This window comes from Lepisma saccharinum, chromosome 17, assembly GCF_977018435.1.
Source record: "Lepisma saccharinum chromosome 17, izLepSacc3.1, whole genome shotgun sequence".
Classification (NCBI taxonomy): domain Eukaryota; kingdom Metazoa; phylum Arthropoda; class Insecta; order Zygentoma; family Lepismatidae; genus Lepisma; species Lepisma saccharinum.
The window spans coordinates 47,332,569-47,358,857 of NC_139245.1; the positions used below are offsets into that span (position 1 = coordinate 47,332,569).

General features: G+C 35.8%; 2 protein-coding genes across 3 annotated transcripts in view; both read right to left on the reverse strand.

The window, feature by feature from the left end:
- Positions 1-19,855, reverse strand: part of LOC146001725 (guanylate kinase) — a 34,049-nt gene extending 14,194 nt beyond the window's left edge. Inside the window, exons 1-3 of one of the 2 annotated variants that reach the window (XM_083139414.1) lie at positions 19,724-19,804; positions 17,997-18,068; positions 1,335-1,620 (exon numbers count right to left, since the gene is read on the reverse strand). In XM_083139414.1, the coding sequence (XP_082995540.1) occupies positions 1,335-1,620; positions 17,997-18,006 (296 nt within the window). In that variant the 5' untranslated portion in view covers positions 18,007-18,068; positions 19,724-19,804. Of the gene's footprint in view, positions 1-1,334; positions 1,621-17,996; positions 18,069-19,723 lie in introns of both variants that reach the window. The other variant, XM_083139415.1, reaches the window with a different exon arrangement.
- An 83-nt stretch (positions 19,856-19,938) lies between these two features.
- Vps25 (vacuolar protein sorting 25) overlaps positions 19,939-26,289 on the reverse strand; it is a 51,748-nt gene continuing 45,397 nt past the window's right edge. The window contains exon 5 of the mRNA XM_083139420.1: positions 19,939-20,077. Within this exon, the coding sequence (XP_082995546.1) occupies positions 19,965-20,077 (113 nt within the window). The 3' untranslated portion in view covers positions 19,939-19,964. The remainder of the gene's footprint in view (positions 20,078-26,289) is intronic.

Consider the following 26,289-nt stretch of genomic DNA (forward strand, 5'->3'; position numbering starts at 1 on the left):
GGGATGAAGACAAGAAGAGTAGATTACAGGATGGAGGGGAGGGGGAGAAACAGCCAGCTATAACACCTGCAAGCTGGAAAAAACAGTTTACCTAGGAGGAAATAAGGACACACATTAATTCCTTTGAAGTGTAGAGTGACTGGCCATGTGAGGTTGTGTTGTTGCATGTGTAGCTTGAAAAAGTTCTGGGAAACCAAAACGAAAAATCGCAGATAAAATCAAATAAAAAACACTAAAAATAACTGTGTTAGATTATCTTGCATGTACAAAAAGTGGTTACGTGAACCTTCAATAAGAACATTGATATTGCTTTCTTCAGTTGGTGTTAAGTTCACAGAGGCTAGTAGAGACTGGACCTACAGTTTAAAGTGAAATTTGAACCACTAAGTGTATCCACCAGGAATGCAACCCGGGACCCTTTGATTACAAGGGCATGATGCTACCACTGTGCCATTGAGGCGCCTAATTTTTTGTTGCAACAATGATTTAACACACACACACAACTTTTGTACAAAAAGCAATAGGGACAAGAAATTTACCCTGGTATTATTAACTTTGTGTATGTGGATATTTTTGAAACATTAACAGGAAAATCATGCTCTATACCATAATTAACCTCATAAAATCGCCGTAATGCATTAAATGTGTAAAATTTATTGTTCTTTTATCAATTCGCTAAATACCGACACACCATAGTTACACATCAAAAATATTTGCAAGCGATTCCACAACTGCCTTTTAGCCATGTTTGTTTTTACTTTGTATGAAAACTTTTTTAAGCATACTGAACATTCACGTAGAGCATGATTTTCCTGTTAATGTTTCAAAAATATCCACACAGACAGTTAATACCAGCATAAGTTACATGTCTTTACCGCTTTTTGTACTAAAGTTACATACGTTCAAAATCTTGGTTGCGTGACTTTTCTGTCAATCAAAAAAATGCAGGCTTGACCAGAATGATTCAAACCAGTTCTGTCTCTCTTTCATGATGTGATCGCACAGACAGACCAATTCTATGCAGGTAAAATGGCAGAAGTGAAAAATCAGGTAAAACTAGGGCTAGATCGGTATTTTGGTTGGCAAGGCCACGGCAGAGTAAGCCAGAGATCTGATTTCAAGTCGTGCATGCAGTTTTCGCTTAACTTTTTACATAATGGTATTAATATTTGAAAATATTAGTTGATCTGTATTCTATGAATGGAGAACGATTTATCATGTGATGAATTTATACTTTTTGCAGGGTAAGGAAATAATGTTACATGATATACTGGTAAGTGATGATCTGCACTTAAAGAATTTAACAAGTCAAGGTTTTCTTATCAATTCATTACCTAGTTCCATATATATTTCCTGAGAAGATGGCCGACTCAAGGAAATCCCCTCTCTCTATGGCCTGTTCCATGTAACTTTTGTCCACAAAATGATAATCACGTCCATTCTCTTCCCCAGGCCGTGGCTGACGTGTTGTGTGTGAAATCGAGAAGCCAAACACATCTTTGAACTTTTTGATCAATCTCTGAATTAACGTAGACTTTCCAGATCCTGAAGGTCCACAAAGTACAAGCGGTCTCGGACCTGGTACCACCATGCTTAAACAGCGTATGATCCGAATGGAAGCTGAAAATATAACACGAGGTGCTTTTACACAACTAGTTTCAGTCTTTATCAAAATCAAAATGGTGCATCATATGCTAGGGTACAGAATGCATTTAAGATACGACACAGAAATAAATAATTTTCTCTCTTGCACACAAATGTACAAATTCCATGTTTATATTGAACACTGGGTAGGGTGGTATATTTTCAGGCACACCAATTTCATAAATGCTTTTACAAATCTTCATTTTCGTTGTAAATTTGTCTATTGCATGTGCTGTAAAGTGAAAAATAATAATGTGCAATAGCATAAAGCTGAAACAAGAGGTCTATCAAAATAACAAATCCAAAATTCTTGACCTTTTTCTTGATCATTTTATTCCCCTTTTTCTTAACATTTATTTAATCCTCGCCTACTGAGGTACAGTCAGAAATTATGAAATAATATATTTCTATTCAATGAAAAAAAAAACTACCACAAGACAGGTTAAGATGAAAACTGAAGCTGTACTTTAACAAGAGATTTAGACTTTAATGCATGTAAAAATTAATGCTTTAGACTTCATCCTGGATGGGGAATAGCCACATAACTTTAATATTTTTACAAAACTTCACGTACACAAGCATGGAAGAATGAAAGTGAAAAATCTTAAACACAGTTCAATACAATTTTAGATTTCCAAATATGCAATATTTATCAAATCTCAGTAGTGGTACGTAATAATGTAAATTAATTATACTGTAGAAAAATGGCAAAAATTATTGACCACAAGCATACTTTCTTGACTTTCTTGACCTATCAGTTTATTTCTTGACTGGTCGACACTCTGTGAAAGCATAAAATTTTGACCATAATCCTGCCACCAAAGGTTCTGGATTGAAGTAAAACCCAGACCATGTTCTTTCAACACTTTCATCTAATTGTCATTCATCCCCATTGTCACAACTAGCCTAAAGAGATAGAAAAGAGCAATACACAAGAATAAAAACAAAATAAACAAACAAAAAAAAAAAAGAGGAAGAAAACTTAATGCGAGCATATGCAGCATATTACAATGGTGTGGTGAAAGGTTGCATGCCACACGTAACTTGTGAGTTAGATATGGTAGGTGTTCAAATGGTAACAATGGCCCAGCTGTGAAGTTCCAACTCCGAAATGGATTTCAAGGTAATTTTTTTACGTGCTCATAAGCAACTCAAGTTTTATTATTTAACTATATTAAAATTACTCCAGTTTATAAGAGATTTAAAAAAAATAATGGAAAAATTAAGACTCACTTCTTGCAATAAAGAATACTGATACTGACGTCGTATCAGTAATGGAAATAATCGGTTGGAATTTATTTACTGATACAGGCCGATACTTTTCCAACATTTTGGTCTTTCACAAGGTCCGAAGAAAAAATATGCAGCGGGGCTCGATCTTATCATCCTGGAAATTATGCATAAGGGTCATTCCACGTCAATTCATCCAGGCCATGTCACCCACCATCCCCGATTTTGATGAAATTCGATATACTTATAGAATTTTTAATGCTGATTACAAAAATGACATTTTTTTTTAGATTGGTTAAGGGGTTCAGAAGTTATGCGCTTTTTAAAATCTCCGTGTACGCCACTTGCGGCTCCACTTTAAATGACGCGCATTAGGTTATAAATGATGGTATCTTCCTTCAGGTTTGCCGTAGAAACTTCAAGTTTCTTTTCTTTTGTTCAAAATAGTGTAAACTTTCATTTAAATAAGGTTTCAGATGATTGTATTAATAACCATGTATTTTTATGTATAGTTTCATGTATTTTTTTTAGAAGATAAAATGACTAACTTCAAGAGCGAATTTCGTGCAATGCCCCCCCTTCAATTTCCCCCCAATTTTATATGTAGGTAGCTCAAAGTGTGTACTAATGCCTGATGGAAAAATTGGGATGGGCGGTTCAGAGATAGGGTGATAAAAAAATCATGTGCATCAAATGAAATTAAAAGTTAATCTTATTAAAAATGCTTATGTATTTAGCACAAAGTCTAAAGGTAAAGGTAAAGTGTTCCCCTGTGCATAGCACCACGCCATGAAGGCGTATAGGGGGTGTGGGGGTAACGCCCCACACTTTCTTGATCCGGTCGTGAGTGGGGGTGATGTGATCAGCATCACGCCCCTGACCGCCTTTATCCCCCAGGGTTTCCCCCAGGTACCCATATTATTCGACGCTGGGTGGGCGCCGGGGCCGCTTCCACCGTTAGAAAAGTTCCCGGATTTGAACCAGCCGGGGATCGAACCCGGGACCTTTAGCATGGTAGTCAGACGCATTACCGACTGAGCCACCGCGGCCAAAGTCTGAAGTACAATATGTTTTAAGGTATAACATTCAAAATTTCTGTTCACTATGTGTAAAGGTAAGCATAGGCGTAACCTTGTGGGGGCAAAGGGAAGCATTTGCCCCCTCCAAAATTCAAAAAATAATTAAAATTTACAAATAAGAATTGCAGCGGAACCCCGATTTCAAGTTCCTTGATTTTTACATTGTCCTGCATTTTATATTCAATCTTGGTGGTCCCAACATAGCAAATTGCTAAGAAATTTTCCTCCATTTTACATTTTCTTGCATTCTAATTTTTTTCAGCTTGGTCGCCTGAATAACATAAAATCGAGGTTCTACTGTATCTAAGTCAGTTTCAACTGTCTTCAATTTTTTAAGAAATATAATCATCATTATTAGCATTTCCAAGTTTAACAAATTATCTTCAAGAACGTTCTTTTTGTGCATTTTATCTCAATATGGAAGTTATTTTTTTTTGGCTACTCTTCACGGGGATACGTAATATGAAGTTAGAATTAATAATACACATTTGTGCTGATTGAAGTTTTTCCATGGAGATTTTGCAATAGAGCACAGAAACTCTTGTGACGGGCTGGTTGGAACAGTTAAAACAAGTGCGGCAATGATGTACCAATTAGGAATAGTATTGAATGCATAAATGTCTTATTAATCACGTAAGGTGAAATGACAAAACGCGCAGTACGATGTGTCAGCAATTGCAAAGTACTAAACAACAGAACCAGGAAAATTACATATGCACTATTTTGAACTTAGGCGACAGGTTCGGTAAGTTACTTTTACAAGTGACCGAGTTACAGTTACTCATTTAAAAACTAACTTTGAAAGTAATTATGAGTTACTTTACAATTACTGTGAAAGTAACTTACAGTTAATGATCATTGATTTGTATAAAAAATACACAAAATCAATAATCATGAAGACTTGAATGTTTTATTTATGTTTCCAGTACATAATATGCCTTCATATATTATATTACTACTGCAAATAAATGATGGAACACAGAGTCAGCTTTGCTTGAACGATTTTAATTAAGAAATCATTAGTATGCTAACCACGGTATATTGAATATGGTGTCATTGATTCCACTTGCACCTATTTCTTTCTCCTCTTTCCAATACCAACAAAGTCCACTCCTTTGACAATGAATTTTTCCTAGCTTGAAAACCACATTCCAAACGAACGGAACAGACTACCAAAAACACTGAAGTTTTCACATGTAATTAAAAATGAATTGAAGTAAAGCGTAGATGTTCTAAATTTAGCATGCAACAAAGCATAGCTTCCTTGACAGGCCAGCAATTCCTAAATAAAAAGTAACTGTTACTTGCAACCAGTTACTTCGAAACACAAGTTGTTTAACAGTCAATGCAAAAATAATAAGAGCTGATGAAATAAGTTTTGTATAACTGTATGGATTGACTGTTGTGAAGAAGTTTCTTTCTGAATTCCAAAGCTAAACAGTTATGTAGTAGCTTGTGTGTGGAACTAAAACTTGTTTGTAACATTGCTTCAAAAGTCCATGGGAAAAAGGAAATGCAGCATTTAAATTCTTGCATCCACTTGGTCCATCAACTTCCTACTACAGGCCACAAAATATTGTGTGTCCAGTGGACATTAACAACACAAATGGAAGAACATATGTACTTAGTGATAAGTAAAATACTTTAGTGTGTTCGAAATGGTCAAAATATTCTTCTAAAATGTGAAGGGCACAATTGATAGTGCATGAAACTTTGGCAATGCATAGAGTACAATAGTGTAAGTATTATTAGTACTATCTTGATGGGCGTAACTTGGGAACTATCTTTGGGTTGAAAGAAACACAAAGTTTTCCATCCCATAAAAATAGTGTCAAGATTATTTGCTAAATACAGTTAAAAAATCACAATTATTACTCTTTATTTGTTTGTTCCTCAAGTTCCAGAAGGTTCACAATATATATTTAACTGATAAATATTAATTAATCTATAAATTTTGGAGGGCTCAAATGCTTCCCTTTGCCCCCGCCAGGTTACGCCTATGCTTACCTTTACACATAGTGAACAGAAATTTTGAATGTTATACCTTAAAACATATTGTACTTCAGACTTTGTGCTAAATACATAAGCATTTTTAATAAGATTAACTTTTAATTTCATTTGATGCAAATGATTTTTTATCACCCTGTCTCTGAACCGCCCATCCCAATTTTTCCATCAGGCATTAGTACACACTTTGAGCTACCTACATATAAAATTGGGGGGAAATTGAAGGGGGGGCATTGCACGAAATTCGCTCTTGAAGTTAGTCATTTTATCTTCTAAAAAAATACATGAAACTATACATAAAAATACATGGTTATTAATACAATCATCTGAAACCTTATTTAAATGAAAGTTTACACTATTTTGAACAAAAGAAAAGAAACTTGAAGTTTCTACGGCAAACCTGAAGGAAGATACCATCATTTATAACCTAATGCGTGTCATTCAAAGTGGAGCCGCAAGTGGCGTACACGGAGATTTTAAAAAGCGCATAACTTCTGCACCCCGTAACCAATCTAAAAAAAAATGTCATTTTTGTAATCAGCATTAAAAATTCTATAAGTATACCGAATTTCATCAAAATCGGGGATGGTGGGTGACATTTTCACAAAATTCTGGATGATTTGACATGGAATGACCCATAATTCAAATTATTTTTTTATTTTGTACCAATTTTATGTGAAAAAAACTGAATTTTGTGATAACATAACAGAATTTAAGATTCTTATGAGATTCTTGAATACTTTTAAAGTAAAAATCTTGATAAATTGATGCATATAATTAGAGTATTAGTATTAATCAATATTTGGAACAATTTTTAAATATTACAATTTTAAAGTACTGGTATCGGTGGGAATTGGTGGGAGTGGTATCTTATCGGTTCAGCCCCAAATAAAACCAGTAATGCAGTATTCCCTTAGATAGAGTGCCTATCTGGTTAAGTGGGCACAAACCACTAGTGTTTGGAATTAGTGATCTCAAGTGTTTTTTTTTCTTCTCTCCTTTCTTCCTTGATCTTGTGTGCAGCCAGCAGCATTTTGTACGTTAGTCGCGTGTTACTCACAAATCCAGAATATAAAAAAGGAAAGTTAAAAATTGTACTTACGTATGTGAGTATAGTGCTCTTATTGTAGAACGACGTTTCAGAGATTGACTATCTCTTTCCTCAGGTTCGTATAAAAAACTAAGTACTTGGCATAGTACTGCATCAAAAATGTAATATGAGGATTGTGGTTAAGGGTTGGTTAGGATACATTTAAAATATTAAGTTTTTGCTATTAGAAGTACGTAAAAACCAAGTCGTTCTGTAAAAAAATTTGTACAGTAATCGCAAAAAAAGAGATAATCAGAAAAGAGGGGAGGAAATTAGGAAGAAATGTGTATGAAACAGCGAATATTTGTAGGGGGGAAGAATAATCTTAATAGGGACGAAGGAAATTTGGAAGAAGGGTGGATCAACTTCCTCAAAAAATGGGACAAAGCCTGGAAGATTGAACCCAATATCGGTTTCCATGTCACTCCGGAAGTTATGCAAGCTGCAAGAGAGGAACGTGAATTTACGTTGGATTTGTGATGTAATAAGGGGAAATGAGAAAATTAAGGGGAGGGGAAACATTCGTGGAGAATTGACCTTCATGTGGATTGAGAAGCACAGTTGGGTAGGAATGGCCAAACCTGCCGGTTGCATTGTGATTCATGCAGTCTTTTTAGATTTTTAACTTTTTTAACTTTTTTACCTGTGAATAGGTCTACTGTACAAGTTTTTTTAGGGAACGACTTGGTTTTTACGTACTTCTAATAGCAAAAACTTAATATTTTAAATGTATCCTAACCAACCCTTAACCACAATCCTCATATTACATTTTTTGACGCAGTACTATGCCAAGTACTTAGTTTTTTATACGAACCTGAGGAAAGAGATAGTCAATCTCTGAAACGTCGTTCTACAATAAGAGCACTATACTCACATACGTAAGTACAATTTTTAACTTTCCTTTTTTATATTGTGCAGCCAGTATTTATATTCAAGAGAAAAATGGAAAATTGACCATCTTGAAAAATGTGGACTGACTTTTTATCAAATGCAACACAAGACTAACTAACCTCAAGCCAAGTACATAAGCTGCTACAAGAATTGTGGCATAAAAGCTTGATATTTATAACTTTTACAGCTTTATCACAATATTGGAGGTTTGGTTCAAAATCCATCCTAAAGTAATGCAAGCAATATATTATTTAAAGCTTTTGTCCTAATGTATGCACTAATATTATTGAGAGTTTAATTTTAACTTTGAAAATATTTTCTTGTCTGTTTTGGACAGTGGCAAAGATATAGTACAAGCAATGCTTGCACTATTATAATATTATTTAATGTACTTAATGTTTTAGCCTTACTTAGCCTCCATCGCAATAGATTTCGCAAAATTTTACGGCCTCAAACTCCTTCAGCAGCTCCTTGGCAAGCACCAGACTCTGCTGCTTACGTCTGCCTAGACGGAAAACCAATGTGTGAAATCTTGTTGGAGGAACGGGCCTCAACCCTCACAGAAAAGCTAAGCATCGTACAGCCTTAGTGCTTCTCAGAAAGCAACCACAAGCAGAAGGAGACATTGTCAGCAGAAACCAGTAACCAATGGGTGTCTTCACGAGCACAAACAAGATCACAAGGATGCTAATAATTATTAATCATAAAATAACTGAAAGAAGCTATTATCATTGCTCTAAATTCCACATACGTCACTAACATTACAAATTATTTTGTATTTCGAGAATTTTAAAATTTGACATTAGGGGTTGGGGCAAAGTTGGAAAAGGTGTGCGCTTGTGTTTCCAGGAAGAGGGATGTCTGCACCCTGCGTCCAGCTTGAATTACATCACCAGTGCTGACAGCTTTAGTGTTGGCAACTGTCAAATTATTTACATGGCAATTCACGTGAATTGTTTAACAAATTTTACAAGTAATTTTATTAAATTAATGGCTTTTGAATAGAACTTGGGAGTGGAAAAAAAGTATCTGAAAAAAATAACTATCTTCTGATATTTGTAAACAGCACCAAGCAAATCGTATACATTGTACACATTGAGAACAAAGGAACATTTTGTATTATTATGGCACTTGATTACTTAAACATTATATCCATACTCTCTCTGTTGTAATGATTCTGATTCCACAGAAAATGATTTCTATCACCAAACTGATATATCTTCTCTCCCGTGAGTGATAAAATTAAGGAAATAGGTTGGTATCACTTTCTGTTGTTTCAGAGCTTTTGAAAATGCTATTACTTGGATGCTTTGTAGTTGGGGAAAGAATTTGCAAGGAAGTGAGTGTTTGTGCTCTGAATGAATCAAAATGAACAAGAATTTGGGAACTGTTGATACGGCAAACTACGGGTGTTTTACGGATTGATTGATTTCGTGTTTTAAGTCCACTTTATGCACAGTAAGGCTAATCGGGAATGGACCTACAGTTAAAAGTGGGATCTGAACCACTATGTGCCTCCACCGGGTATCGAACCCAGGAGCCCTTGATTACAAAGCGACGATACTGCACCATAGGGGAGGCACAATTCTTATTTTGAAAAACAAAAAACACAGGTTTGGAGCTTGTGGAAACAGTACCCTAATGAACACACTTATAAAACGTTCTGTGATATTCGGAGGGTCTCAAAAAAACCTATTCAAAAATAATTATATTGATTATGTACGTAAATAACTTAACATCAGAGTGTATGACTTATCCAAAAATTTTATTTTCGTTAGTTAATTCAAGAAAGCAGAACCCTCGTGTGCCGATGGAAATTGTGCATAATTCTACCACCGCTGTAGGAGATGAGAGAGTGCAACTTTTTAATGTGTTTTTTCATGAAAATTTCTCCTCAGAGACAATTTCTGAACTTCTTCCTATAGTCAAGTTTGTCAGTTCACACACTCTCTATTCGATTAAAACCTCCCCTGAAGAAGTAAAATCTCTCCTCTCCTCTTTGCTGGTCCTTAGCCCCAGATGGAATCTCAACAATTTTTCTTTGTAAAACTGCTGACTCCTTGGGTCTCCCTCGGTGCCTCTTACCTAATAAGTGTTTTCCTACATTTATGTTTCCAGACTTGTTCAAACGTACCAATATTGTACCTATCTAAAAATCTGGAGACAAAATTTCCACAAATTCTTATAGACCAATCTCTCTTTTGTCACCTCTCTCCATTGTCTGTGAGAAAATAAAGTCAGGTTGCTAAAGTTCACTTCACACCTTATAAATACTGCTCAGCATGGTTTCCTTCCAGGCAGCTCTTGCTTGACCTATCTATCGGTACAGCGCCTTGAATAACGTAGTGTGGAAAACGACCCAAGAAACTGGTTCCCCGAGACGATGACAAGTAGATGGCAGTGCGATCGACACAGCGGCTAATTTTGTTATGAAAGTAATGCGGCTTAGTTAGTTTTTGGAATATATTGTGTAGATTTGTTTCTCTAGAAAGGCAGTAAGTGAATTGATGGAAACAGTTATATTTGTGGAGTGATTTGCAGTCACGAAATGGCATTAATTTACACAGAAAAGTAACATAAATACGTTTTATGTGCAACGCAACACGAGCATCAACATATCGCATGTGAGGCTGGACGTCAAACGTTGGATTGTGTACACAAGTTTATTTTTGTATACTAATAAAATTGAAATAGTGTCATGAAGGAGAAAAAATGTTTCGTGGCGTACATATTATGAAGTCATTTTCCCGAAATGCAGATATTCGAAAGAATTTAATTTCATATTCCATGGAGTTCAAATAGCCGATTAGGCTGTACCTTGTCATCTCTATCAACAAATTGCTTTACATTCGTGTCGATTGGTAAGTAGAACTTTGGTGTTAAGGACTGTGCATTTTTACTCGTGACTTGGCTGTAAAATGTCTACCTTGTACTTGATGAAAATAAACCGCAAATTAATTAAATTAATTAATTAATTAAAATAAACGAGTATTGTCTGTGTGAATTTCCATAAAAATAATATTTGTGACAATGACAATATTAATGAACCTTTCAGGATAATGCATACACAATACTAATTCTCGCAGCAATTGTCATGTTACGTGTTACAATCCATAATTATGTTTTCTTCCGTATTGTTAATAAAAAACTCAAGGACAGGTCATGATCGACGGTTCATAATATTCTTTAATATTTTCGCGACTACTGTACCAAATATCATAACAATTTTCTGATGCAAAGAAATGTTACAAGGAAAAGAATCAGACGTTGCAGCAAAAACCCCATTTACTTCCATTATAAGCAGTCGAACACCAGCGCCTCTAGCGGATCATTTTCGAGTGGAACCAGCGAGAGAGAGCAAAACCATGCCGTTTTCCACACTACGTTATTCTAGGCGCTGTACTATCGGTATTACTTTCTCATGCTACTCAGACTATCTCAAATAATTCCCAGCTTGACGTTATATATTTATTTATTTATTGAGAAAATTTCAGATACAGCATGTAGCCATTTTACACTGAAATCAGTAACAATGAAAAAACAAAAAAGAACATTTCAAAAGCCTTTGATAAAAAAAATCATAATCTCCTTCATAAATTACAATCCACATTTAACATGCATGGGAAATTTCATTCCTTAATACAAGACTATCTGAGTGCATGAGAGCAGTGTGTTATCCTTCCTGGCACCTCTTCCAGCTTTCTTCCTGTTTTATCTGGAGTTCCCCAAGGGAGCATCTTAGGCCCACTTTTGTTTCCTCTTTACATGGATGATCTCCCCGACAAGACTATCCTCTCTCCCTATAAATGTACTTCTGTTTGCCGATGACTGTAAACTCTTCACAGAAATCTCATCAGAACACGATGCTTTAATCTTACAAAACTACTTTTGTGGTGTCATCAGTGGAAACTTGAATTGAATCCTAAGAAATGCTCCTGCCTCACCATTTCCCTAAAAAGGGACAAACTCGATTCTGCTTATTATCTTGAAAACAATCCCATCAAGAAAGTTTCCTCTCAAAAAGACCTCAAAATTATCATAGACGAAAAACTAAACTTTAATGAGCACATTACAAACACTACTAAAATAGCAATGCGACTTCTCAGTCTTCTGTACAGATTCACTGAAATCCAAAACCAATCATCCATCAGCATATTTTACAAATCCTTTATCTCCCCTATTCTTGAATATTGCTTCCCTATCTGGACCATGGCTTCAAAAAACTAATCTCTCCCAGATTGATTCTGTCCTCAACTTTTTCCTCGCCATAGAATACCATCTCTCAGGCACCTTCACAAAACAGACATTATGTCTGTCTTGAATATTCAACCACCACACACTCGTCGTGAATTAGCAGACATGAACTATTTTTCACAAAATCATGAATGGTAAAATTAAATCCGAATTTCTGCTCAGCAAATTTCATCTATGTGTCCCCACATGGCCAACCCGCAATGTAAGCTCATTCACAATCCCACCACAAGGCTGTCCCTTCTACAGCGGTCTCTTTCCTACAGGCTTCCTTGCTTATATAATAACCTGCCTCCAAATGTGGACATTTTGTTACCAGAACAAAGTTTTAGAAAATTGTTAACGATGTATGTATAATTTTGATTTGTTTTCAGTGGCATCTTGTACTCTATTTTGTTGTTGTTATCATTGTTATTTTCCTGCTGTTACTGTTTCAATGTAAAATGGTCATTCAGTACTGCATCTGAAACTTTATCTGAAAAAAAAAAAAAGTTCAGTTTCAATTTATGCCGCAGCTGCACTGCTCAATCGCAAGAGTGCGCATGCGTGCTCAGAAGTTGGACCCGTTGGCAAGGTACAGACATTAGTGTTAGAGAAGACAGAAGTGTAGATGCTTCGTAGTGGGTTGCGATATGTTCAAGAAAATCGAAACACCCAACACGGTACTGTGAGGAGGGTGATGACTTTTTGAATCACATTGTGACTGAGGACAAGACATAATAAAAATATATTAATAACGTACGTTTTGCGAGTATCTATGTTGCTTCTGCAACGTTTCGGGATGCAACTGCTCCCTTCTTCAGGCTGTTCACTTTTAGGTTATATACAATTCATAACTGCGTCGACCTCTTATTAGGTATAGGGTATGGGATTGGTTAAAGTGTGTGGTTAAAAACAGTAAAAACCTAACACCCATAACAGGTGCACGTCATATGATAAGTGTCTCAACAGGGATGGCAATTATGTTGAAACATAGTCCAAGGCCTGTACGTCAGTGTACAATAAAGTGTTTTGTTCAATTACATCTTGATTTTTAATTGGCCAACTGAACTTATTTTCTGGATGACCCTTGTATGTATTATTTAGTAATTGAAATATGCTTAGTTTTGCTCGAGACCGAAAAGTGAGAGAATAAAATTTGTGGAAGGCAGGCGACCAAGATTAGACTTTATACAAGTTATCTGATGGAAGGTTTGTGTGACACTTCCAGAAGTTTGGAATTTATTGTGGCGAGTACATCGTCCATGCATGTGTTTCTCTGCTTCAATGGATTGACTGACTGATTTGCTTTATTTTACTTCGCCTTTTGTGCCACTTTTGACTAATTTGCGAAGATGGGGATGAGTAATGATATGATGAAATTGATGAATGGACACTCACAAACATCCATGCCCAAGCCGGGATTCGAACCTGGTACCCCTGGCATCATAGCACGATGTGCTAACCATTCTGCCATCTTTGATGGAGATTTTAATTCTCATGATCTCTGCGCCAGATACACCAACTTATTTTTTTTTTTGGGGGGGGGGGGTTGGGGATTTGAATCAACAATATTTTTTATATAATAGCTGCCCCTCTATGTGAATGTTTTTGTGGGGCAGAAAGTGCCCCCCCCCCCCCAAAAGGAGTGTCCGTGTTACAAAGTGACTCCGAATGTGGTTATTAGAGTGCCCACAAATTCTCATGTACAGTAATGCAGCGTAAAATAAACGAACAGTCCCAACATTTTGTCCTCATCGTTTTCCCACATTAAAAAATTAATGCACAAATAATGAATTTCATACTCCTTTAGTCATATACGGAACGTTTGTATGTGCTTAGTAGTAGTACATGAATAACGTTACAGAGAAATTTGGAAGTAAATGTGACAATTGTGGAGACTATGGATTCATTTTATTACTGCCACTTTATTATGCATATTTTGACAAATTTAGTATTTTTTTTTTGTTGTTTTGTTTATAAAACTGACGGGCAATGAGTCTACATAACATTTACCCACACCCCCCCTTCTGGCAAGCCAGTCTACTATATGCATTTTGTACTGAACATCCCTTACCTCCTTCGTCAGTCCATGCTTCACAACTGGATTTGAAGACAATTCTACACCGTGGGAGAGTGCGCATAACATAGGGAAAAACAGCTTTCATCCATCATTCTTAAACTTGCCTAATTTTGTTCAAATGTAATAGCAATCAATTTATTTGAGGTTTTCAGCTCCAGTATGAATTAAAATTACTTTACACTTAATTTACAGCAGTTAATGGAGTCAAAAAGATTATTTTACATTGATTTTCAGCCTCTGTAGGCTATTTGCAATCTAGAGCATAAATGATGATTTGATGAAATTGTTGAAGGGACACTCACAAGGAACAACCATGACCACACCATGGCTTGAAGCTGGGATTGTAGGTGGTGAGATTGTGAGTCCAGCACTCAACAAGCCTGGCCATCCAGGCAGCAGATCATAACTTTGGTATCACAGTCAATACTTATACAGATAAATAAAAACTTAAAGAAAAATTTCACATGACAGCTTTTGAAGGATAAAACAAAAAACATACTTTTATGCAAAAGCAATATATACGTATATATATACACACACACAGACAGGATTACCTCAAACTCGACGTATTCCTTTCAAGGCATGATAGTACATCGAATTCACAACAAATTGAACCCTAAAGTGCCTTATACCAAAGGGGTCCATTTTCGAGATATTAGACATTTATCTTGTTGAAAAACTCCCTATTTCCAGGTTCAAAATTAATCGTCGGACGCTGATAAAACAAGGGAAGTGTTTCTAGTAGTTTGTACGCTTAGTGTCTTATTGATATTTTGAGATATTTGCTGTTTTTTGGTAAGCAACTTCATTGCAAATTTAAACATCGAGTAAGTTTTGACGTGCTCTTTGAAAATGTTCGGTGCTTTTGATTGTTTTACTGTTCATAAAACATTGTAAACGTGCTGGCATGACATACAAATTAAAACAAGTTGAATTCGATCACCACTTTTTTATTATTTTAATTTTGAACCTGGAAATTGGGAGTTTTTCAACAAAAATCAATAAATGTGGAATATCTCGAAAATGAACCCCCTTGGTATAAGGCACTTTAGAGTTCAATTTGATGCAAATTCACTGTACTATCATGCCCTCAAAGGAATACGTCGAGTTTGAAGTAATCCTGTATGTGTATGTATGTATGTATGTATGTATGTATGTGTGTATATATATATATATATATATATATATATATATATATATATATATATATATATATATTCTAGAAGTTGTAAGACAGAGCAGAATATACAATTAGAAAGGAATGTAATTGCTGTAGTTCTTGTACGCTTGAAGTTGACTTTCTATGCTTACAAAAAAAAAGTTACAATGTTATGTTCATCTGTTTGATTATCTCAAATGTAGCTTTGTCAGCAAAATTTTTAATACATGTTTCTCCTTATGTTTTTCATCGTAAAGTGGTAAAAATAAGAATTACAAATAACAATTTATAAAAAATAAACTGGATGGAATATACTAAAAGAAATCAAGACAGAAAAAAAGAAACAGCAATTTTAAAATTTGCTACTAAACACACATGCAATATTTCACACACGGTAATCATGGACATCAAGATCCAATTATAAACTCTGAATAATTGTCATGTTTCAGGACAAGTGCGTTGACTTATTTGTTCTGTTAATTGTGATGGAGAAGAACAAAGGACACAGGATGGAAACATATGGCAAAGGAAGATGTGGACAATTTCTGTAAGCCTGGTTCAGATTACAATATTTTCACACCACATAATTTCTACATGTCTAGAAGCAGATACTGGATGGGCTTAGTGTATCTTATGAGCAGCATAATTTTAACATCCACATACATGCCGGTTATTTGTTGCCTGGGATATGGATTACTGTTCCAATCTACAAAAAAATTCACTTGTGCTCACTAGCTCAGACCAAAACAAATTTAGGTTCTTCTTAGAAGTTCGCATTACCACTTTTTATATTATTGTTTGTACATTATTTTGCTTAAAAACAAATTTATATTTCAATCCAAGTTCTGATTGTGTAATTCTAATATGATACGCAAGAATTTTCTACATGACTGAACTACAAACATGTCTATAAGAATAAGAACATACTGAACAGGTTTTCTGATTACTTGTTGCATCTTCAGTGCAGAATAAATTTTTCCTCCTGTTTCCTATATGCCTACGGGATTAGGTTAGGCAGGTAAGGTTTGGTGCTCTAAGCATTATAATTACGCTCCTACATGTTCTTGCTGTTACTATTTACATGCTTGGAGTAGGTTAGACTTGTTACGTTGCATTGCGTTAGTGGTTCCACAGTTTCTTCTGCACATAGTAACTGTTTTTATAACACATGACAGTGGCAGCATTTGAGTGCAGTCAATTGTACAACCTAATTCTCATGACAAGAATTAGTTTCTCTGACCCTCAAACTAACATCTGGAATAGTTTCCAGTATTTAAACATGTTGATGATCTACTGTAATCTAGTCGTTAGGGCATCTGACTTACATGCAGGAAACCCAGGTTCGATTACCCACATAAAGTGGCTCTGGGGCTCACCCAGACTCAAATCAATAGGTACTTGATCACATCACCCCCAAAATGGCAGAGATAGAGAATGCGTGGAGCCCTACCATCCATCCCCTAAATGTTCCTTCGTGACATGGTGCTATATGCACGGGGAACTTTACCTTACAATTTAACATGTTCTGTGTACTCCTGTGCAACTTGTGAAAATCTTCACACAATCAACATAACTATGTCTCCATCCCATAGTACTGCATTTGAATATTTGCTTGCATTTACAGTGAACTCTTAAAATGCAACCTGGATAAATCGAACAGAAGTTTATTCCCCTTTAAACTATCTTTAATGAAGTGATGTTTTTGTTAATTCAAACTTTTTTCGTGTCCTTTGCAGTTTGAATTAAAAATAGCCCACTGTACATGCTTATGTGGGTAAGTTTGAACAAGTTGTTTTTATTTTCTCCTTTCATCCTAGGACATGTATAACTTATCCACATGTGAAAACCATTTCAGACAGAATAACATTATGAGCACGGTCACTTAAGCAGTCTACTTTTCACAACATAATTTTTCGAAAATTATTAGTTTCTATGAATTTCACTGTGCATATAAGTTTCTCGAAACTTCGACCCACATTCAAATTTATTCCTAATGTTCCTATTTTCCAGTACAACTTCTGAAACTCTTAAATCAACTGGAACTCAAGACTTTTCGCTTTCAGGAATTGTGGAAAACTTGTTCCACAATGGGAGTGTTACCATAACTACTACTTACCCTACTCGTTTGGCTTCATCAAGAAATGAGATGATACTTAAAAAAAAAAAAAAAAATCATTGGCTGATAAGATTGTCAAGAATTGTTCTATCTGTAGCACACTGTTGAAAAATCTGTTTACTTTTGAAAAAATACTGCCAACACCTCAAACTACTCATTCTAGGGTCAAATAAACCAATCACCATCTAAAACACATCAAGTTTATGTAATTTTCGACACTTTCCTAAAACACACATGGTAGTTGCATTTCTCTAGCAGTATTTAGGTTCTTTTCGACAAGCAGACATTTCTAGTGAACAAAACTAGTTGTTAGAAGCAGGGAGAAAAACAATCAAAAACAAAAGGAAAAAGAACGTAATTCTTCATTTTGCAGCACACATTTCAAACAAGTGGTGCAAGGTGCAAGAAGCCATGCAAACTGCAACTCAAAAAAGCATCTACTTCTTTAAAACAAATTATATACTAACATGAATTCATGTCTAGATTATGCAGGCTCTTGCCTTGTAATAGTTAACAGCGTCCTGGTGAAACTGCTCAATCTATGTAATTGGAAAAATAAATTTCAACAAATTATATCAGTAACTTTTAAGTGCTTGTAGTTTATTCATATAAAAAGCATTAATTACAAATAAAAAAATGTCAGTATTTTAAATAAAATAACATGGACCAGCGTGTCACATATGTTGAAATTGTTCATTCCTACGAAAAAGTCAAATCTTGAATCAGATATGAACAATTTACAAAATCATTTAACTATAAGATGCACACTGTAATGCAATTAATTTTCAGCACTTGGAATAATCTTTTAACTTTAGTACTGTGATGCTATGTGCATTTCCATTTCTCTTTCAGATGTACATCAGCAGAGTGCTGGAAGTGTAACATTCTCATCAAATACCCAATGTCAACAGGTTTTTCTTGTTTTTTTTTTAAACATGGAGTTTACAATATTCGCAAGGTCACCAAATATTTGTAGCTATGTGTTATTCATTTTACAAAACTTTCCATGGGATGATTCTCGAGTTTGGTAACACTTTACTATACCGGAGACGGATTTCTTCAAAGTTACAGGAGAAAGTGCTTACGCAAATCATTTTCTGTAGCGTTGTTGATGTTCAGGAATGTAGTTTTGATCCATTTTAATGCGAATGCATGTGGTTTTCTACGAAAATCTATTTCCGACGCGTTATTGCTGCTGCCACCATTAGCTTTCTGCACGAGAGCACAATACGCTCTCGTATTGTCCGTATATGCTAAATTGAACGAAAGGAGTGCTAATGGAACCTAACCTAGTAGGCATACCTCGTCCCTGTGATGGTTCGTGGGGCTATCGTGAATTTTTGGGCTAACGTCAATGGTTTTTGGGGTTACCCGTGGATGGTTTGTTGGAAATAAGGAACAAGAGTACGTACTCGTTAATGTAAGAAATACACATTATTTTCGTTAGAAATTCATTATTTCACCTAAAGAAACGCTCCGCAATGCAGAATAGTACGTTAGCAACGTAAAAAATTGCGAAATAAATCATTGATAGGTGTCTCCGGTATAGTAAAGTAGTACCGAAATCAGTTTGTCCGATACGAGAAATTTAGTTTGTTTTTTTCTTAACGTTAGGAGTGCTACGTTTGGTGACGTTACCATTTGAGCGTTTTTTCTCGCTATTTGAGTGTGCACACAACACATTTTTAAGAATGAAAACTGCGAAAGTATTACGTAATAGGCCCGAACTTGAGGATCAAAAATCGGGGTTATTTGTGGTTCCACGCACTGAAACATATTTCATATTACATAAAACATAGAAATCAATTAAAAAAGTATTCGATCGAGGGGATATAGTCGATCATGGGCCCCAGGATAGGATGTGTACTATGAAGTAAAATGCCCGCTGAATTGTGCGGATCTCATAATTTACACGATATGCAAAATAACCCCCTCCAGAGATTTGCCAACGATTGTTAGAAGACACCGGCACAAAATGATATTTTATACAAAAGGTATATACCAATTCTTCATTGTTGCTTTATATGTACAAATTACAAGCAAGATATACAAAAGGCGTGTTATATAATATTACTAAATAAATTACACAAGGCAAAATTAAGTTAATCGTAATTATGTTTTTCTATTACTGTCAGCACGTTGGCCGTAGCTTCACATTGTCTCAAGTTTCGCAAATTGTTTGCGAAGTACTAACCTCAATAATTCGTCTCTGAATGAACTTTTTTCTTGTAGAAGATGTAACACAATATTTTACACTATTATTATTGGTCACACGTATACAAAACCAGAATAATGTTCTTGCGATCTTCTCAATCTTGTGCGGCTACGCCAAAGTAAATCGAGTGACAAGAGACGACCACCAACCGCATGGAACTTGGTTTCTTCATGATAAACAAATGAATCTCACACTGCGGCTCAAAGAAGGCAAAAATAAGTTAAAAAAATTTTACTCCTTGACAGTCACCAGATAATATTAATTCTGCTCTTTTCTGAGTCTGAAGGGTTTGCAGCGCTCTCACAAGAACTTCCGTATCTAAACCATGAAATTCTGCAATGAAAAAGAAACAAAGCGTGGTGTTAGAACGGAATGGAGAAAAAAAACAACAGAAGTGGCAGTACCCTATTCATTTCGTGTAATAACTTATTTTTAGTTACGTCTAAAAAAAAAAGTCTTAGCATTGTGTCATGAAGATGGCTCCAAGCAGGGTTGGCAAAATTTGTGCTTTTTTTTTAAAAAAAAACCCAACAAAAACAGTGTTTTAAAAAAGAACGGAAAAAACGTTTTAAACAAATAAAACGTTTAAAACATAATGCCAAGAATACTTATTTTATAAGAATAATGATTTATAAGGAATATATTAATAATCCAAGGAAGGACTATGTTCCTAGTTATAAAGAAATCGCTTGACTAACTTCTTAATCCTTAACCAGGCGCACCTCTTTCATAGGGTTACCAGACGTCCGGATTTTTCCGGACATGTCCTACATTTTAGCCTTATGTCCGGCGTCCGGGAGGAATTTGAAAAATATCATAAATGTCCTACATTTTGAGCGTTACATAATATTTATTAGGAAAGTATGTAACAGAAAAAATCATGCAAGTTACAAGTCTATGGACTGCGCTTCCAAACTCAATGGTGAAATTTATTTTGATTCAGTCATTGCCCAAAAAGAAAAAAGTTTGTCCTGCTATTAAAAATACGAAAAAACGGAAGCACTTAATGAACAAATTTTTGGGACCAGTTTCTGATAACGTCACTGTTCAATGCCTGAGCAGAATCTCTTGCCTTATGGATGGAACAAGGTGTTGCCATTCTTATTCAATATAATTTGATTGTAAATGAGGGTTATAGAGAACGAAGATATTCAGGGTGTCTACCAGTCAAGAAAGTCATGGTAGTGAAGAAAAAGTAAAGAAATCAACAAATAAGTCAAGAAGTCAATACAAAGGCAATAAATTATTCTTGTGGTCAAGAATTTTTGCTATCATAATGACTGATTGGTTGATTTAGTTTATTTTACTTAACTTTTTTCTGTCCCTTTGGTTAATCACGAAAATGATAATGGATGAAGGGACAGTCACAAACATACATGGCCGTAGGCAGGAAAAAATTTCGGGGGGGTTCATTCATAATTGTTCCCATGGGCGTCGCCAGAAATTTGAATAATAGAAATAATAACAATAATTGTACAATAATAATTAAAATTTCATAATAAAACAATTTTATTCCATAATAATAATACTAATAATAATTATTATTATTATATTATTGTTATATCCTTGAGGGGGCTTACTCAATCCAGCAGATGAGTGAATAACCAGCACAAGTTTCTTTTTGTTTTTTTTTTACGTTTTGTGTACTGAAATGCACAATTATTATACTTCATCATTAAACTTTAGATACCTTCAAGAGAAAAGCTTTAAAAGTTAGATGGAAATTTTAGTCATAAAGCTTTTGTTGTTTGACTTTAAAATTATTTTTTTTGGAATTTTGAAAAGTGTGGAACCAGTTACTCTTTTTAAAAACTTAGCGTGGTGCATGGATTGTGACCTCAATCGCGAACGTAATGCTCTACAAAACTGGAGATCCTAGGTTTGAACTCCTATCAAGGGGGATTTTCGACTTTATCGGACAGGGCATTTAAAAGCTGGAAAGGGAATTTTGGGACAATCATAAGGGAATCTTCAGTCTATATTCCTTGTGACGCAGGAGCAACACTGGAAAGATGACAGGAGAAGTGATAATGGAGGGGTCGCGGGTGGGCTACGATTCTGAGAATCCTGTTTCACTCAAGTTCCAGAATTCCAAATCTATGAAAATTCTAGCTCGATCGTTTCAACATTGTCTCCATGTATTTTTGTGATGCTTCGAAAAAAAAAAATTGAAAATTTGTTACAGATTTTGGTCTCTGAACTTCCATTAATCCAACATGTCAGAAGTTTCGGGGGGGGGGGTTGAACCCTAGAAACCCCCCCTCTAAATACGGCCATGCAAACATATAGGGACAACCGACACAAGCCCCACATAAGATTATACTGGCTTGAGTCCAGACGCAAAAGCCTTGCTCGTCTGTCAAATACAGTTCAGAATGCATTAATACGAGAAAGCAGATCTCCGGCCGGTTCAAATCCGGAAACTTTTCTAACGGTGGAAGCGGCCCCGGCACCTACCCAGCATCGAATAACATGGGTACCTGGGGGAAACCCTGGGGGGTAAAGGCAGTCAGGGGCGTGATGCTGATCACATCACCCCCACTCACGACCGGATCAAGAAAGTGTGGGGCGTTACCCCCACACTCCCTATACGCCTTCATGGCGTGGTGCTATGCACAGGGGAGCACTTTACCTTTACCTTTTACCCAGAAAGGATTTGTAAGACTTGCATTTTGTTACAAACATGATCGTTTATCTGCATATTGTGTTGTGAAAAGCATGCCTCTTAGTGAGGTTTCAAACTGAAGCGACAGCAGTGGTTCGTACCGAAGTGACAAGCAACACAGGTCCATTTAGTCTATAAATAAGCATTTACCGCTCATGGGAAATCAAGTCTCAGCAATACACACCATTGGAAATCTGAGCCACACGTGCAGCTTGTGTCGCTTTGGTTCGAAAATTTTCATTGATCACCGAGGATTCACTTTTAAGTGGCATGGAGATTACACACCAAAGCGACAAGCAACAGCCCCTTTACTCTAAAGGAAACAATTCACCTTGCATACGAGTACAACAGACCGAGGCAACACAATGCATGGTACTGAGAAAACAACAGTCCAGTCCAAGCGACATGTGCATTTTCTCGTGGTGAATTGGTTCGAAAGGAAGCTTTCAGACTGCAGCGATATGTGTCTCTTGGAAACCAACATTACAAAATAAACAACACCTTCCGAATTAAAGAGACACAACAAATTGCAGGTGTCGCTTGTCGCTCGGAATGGACCTTTTTATCAATACCATGCATTGTGTTGCCCCACCCTGTTATTTGCGCAAGCGTGACTGGTGAATGGTTTGCTTTAGATCGAATGCTTCTGTGTGAAATCCTGATATCGCTTGTCGCTTCAGTCTGAAAACTCCCTTGTTGTTTGAAGTAAATTCGTGCAAGGTGCAAGTGAAAGTGGCATGCCATATCATAGGTTTTCCCTAAATTCCTCAGGAGGAAAGGCGACGTTGAAAGCACATATATTTACTAGCATTTGTTATATGTAATTTCATTACTTCTGCAGTTTTTTGGCAAAGATTCACTTAAGCATACTTTATAATATAATAATATCACTAGTTTTATAGCATTATGTTTCCCTCACTTTTTCCTTTAAAAAATAATTGAATACATCTAAACATTTTTGCACGTTTTGAGTTCGTCGTGCATGTACATGAAATACTTGTATGTAGTATGCTATACAACTGGCGGCCGCAAAGACATGTCATATTTAAAAATCTGCTCTGCAGTTGATCATCCGACAGATTCTAGACAACCACTCCTTCACAGTAAAACTTTAACAAATACCTTTCTTTACTACCAGTTCTTATTTCGTATGCCGGTGAATCTGCACTGGCAACAACGGGGACTGGCCTAAACCGGAAGTTCCGAGGGGACCGGGCAAGACCTCACCAATGTTTATGTTTACATTTTTAACACTGTCTATAGTTAAATCAAATGATAATAATGAGGAAAGTGTGGAATAAGCAATACAAAAAAATTTTTTTTTGGAGGGTATACACTTCAAATATTTGTGTAAATTTAGCAATATCCATTTTTTGAAGAAATACAAATATCTATTTCTAGTACTTTTTCCCTTGAAAAAAATTAAAGTTCCAATACGTATCAATTTTCAAAATCTCAATTGTTTTACACAACTAACAAAACAGGACCATTGTATTTTTTTTTTTTGATCATATATTCTGTCAAATAAACTTGTATAGTTTTTACAACTTCATCTTCATCGGCAAATTTGACATTTCCTTCCCTTACAGAATATCCCCGTATAATTTCTACATATGTATTGGTATTTTCCACAATGATTCTCACGGTAGTGTTATCTATGAAAAGTGAAATTCCTCGATAGCAGATTTGGCATTTTTTGCAGTTGCAAGTGATCCAAGAAGACGTAAAACAATGTTCATACTTCTTTTGTGAGCATTCGAACAAGAGCAGGGAGCTTCTTTCCATAGAGTTATTTAGTCTTTTCCCAGGAAATAAGTTTCATCTTCATTCGGGATATCATTCTCATCATCATGATTTGTCTTAGAATTAGTATAATGTTCTCACTCAGTAACATGATATTCTACATCATGATCTGATTTGGAGTCAATTATTCATCTTGAAGCACTTCAGATGAACTAGGTTCGAAATGTCCTCCAACAGCCGCCGTATATGCCCCTCCCGTCTTTCATACTACGAGCTTTTGAATGATTTCTTAGAAAAATTAAACATTCACTTTAAAACACGGTCACACCACACAGATCAAGTAAAAACTGTTAAAATATTTCACTCACGAAGCATAGTAAGCGAAAGTTGTAGAAAAATGAACAAGAAAAAATCACGTACGTAACTAGGCATGTGGGGGTAAATTTGACCCCCATCAATTTTGGAACAGCTTCACCTTGCTGCAATTACACACACAACGAAAGAAATGACCTTGACAGTTGAATCAAACTGTTTTAGGAAGGTACTAGATAAGCTAGCACAGGGGACAACCAACAAGTGTCTGGGCGTTAAGAAATACCTACCTGGGGATCAAATTTATCTCAGCGCACCTAGTTAAGGGTTAAAATACTTATTTTTGTTAATCTTAAAAGTTAAATCTCGCATGTAGGCTGTTCAAGAAGCTTCAAGTGATGCACAGTTGCCAGGCCACACTCTATCCACGTGGTAGCTACTCTGGTTTTCACTCGGAATATGACATTTTTTCGTGAATGCAACAAAATATTGACATTAACAACTGTGTGCAGTGTATTAAGTGAGGAACAAAACGGTTTAATTCATATAGTATTCAATTTTAAACACTTGTAAAAAAAAACACCCAGACATTTTAGAGAGGCCCACGGGTACTCATCACAACAAGTTTCTTTCTTAACTGATTATACATTTTCAGCCACTCAACAGATTTTTGTGCATAATAAACAAAATGACACAGAATGAATGAAAATACAAAGTTCCACAAGCAAATAACCACAAACTATCAAACATCAAGTATCAAAATGTGTTTTAAACAAGTCTATAAAAACATGTTTAAAACACACTGTTTTAAATGTTTTAAACATTTGTAAAAAAACAAAGTCAGTTGTTTTAAACATGCCAACCCTGTCCCCAAGGGGCTTATCCGGTGGCATCGGGCTGAATGCTCACGCTAACTTTACGCGCACATGAAGTACCCTCAAGCACTCAGGTCCCCCACGCCAGATAAAAAGTACTTGTTTGTGTCCAGTTTATTCTGGGTTTATGGGATGCTGGTGCTTCCAATTAAGCAAAAGGAACTAAACTCACTGTTCCTGAGTTCATGGATTGTTTTGGCATTGTTCAAAATATTTCAAATTTGCTGAAATCATATTCTAAACGAAGTACTACTTAGTACCATGTTCAAATACTGGGATACATGATGAAGGTTGTGCAAATTACTCACAAGTTTAATATATATATATATATATATAGGATAAAAGCAAGGAGGGCCAAAAGGGCTAAGTAAAAATCAAAGAAGGTAAAAGGAAACACTCACCGGACAGTAGAAAAATTCAAAATTTTCGCTAACTCTCCATAGGTTCAGGATATAGGATTGGTAAAAGGTGTATGGTTAAAAAACAGTAAAAATCTAAAACCCATTACAGGTACACGTCAAACTACCATGTCGTTTCCCAATTAGAAACTGCTTCTTGTAATGTTAAAACTTTAAAACTGTGAATAGCCATGGTCTGCATGCGCTGCAATACTCGACGTGGTTATGATTTAAACATAACCTAAACGTGAGCAGCCTGAGGTAGGGATCAGTTGCGCCCCGAAACGTCGCAGGAGTTACCTTGATACTCGAACACTTAATTTTCTGACCTTTTCAGGTGTAATCAATTTGAAATAATGAGCGAAGCCAGACTAAGCTTTGAACTAAAGAAATTTATCCTAAAGCGCTACTGAAAGTTTCAAGTGCAAACACAATTTGGGAGAGAATTTCAAGCATATCCACCTATGTGATTTAGAATCACTTGAACTGAAGCAGAAGTAACTCCTCAGAATGTCAAACAAGAAACATTCCGAAAACTGCAAACACTGATGA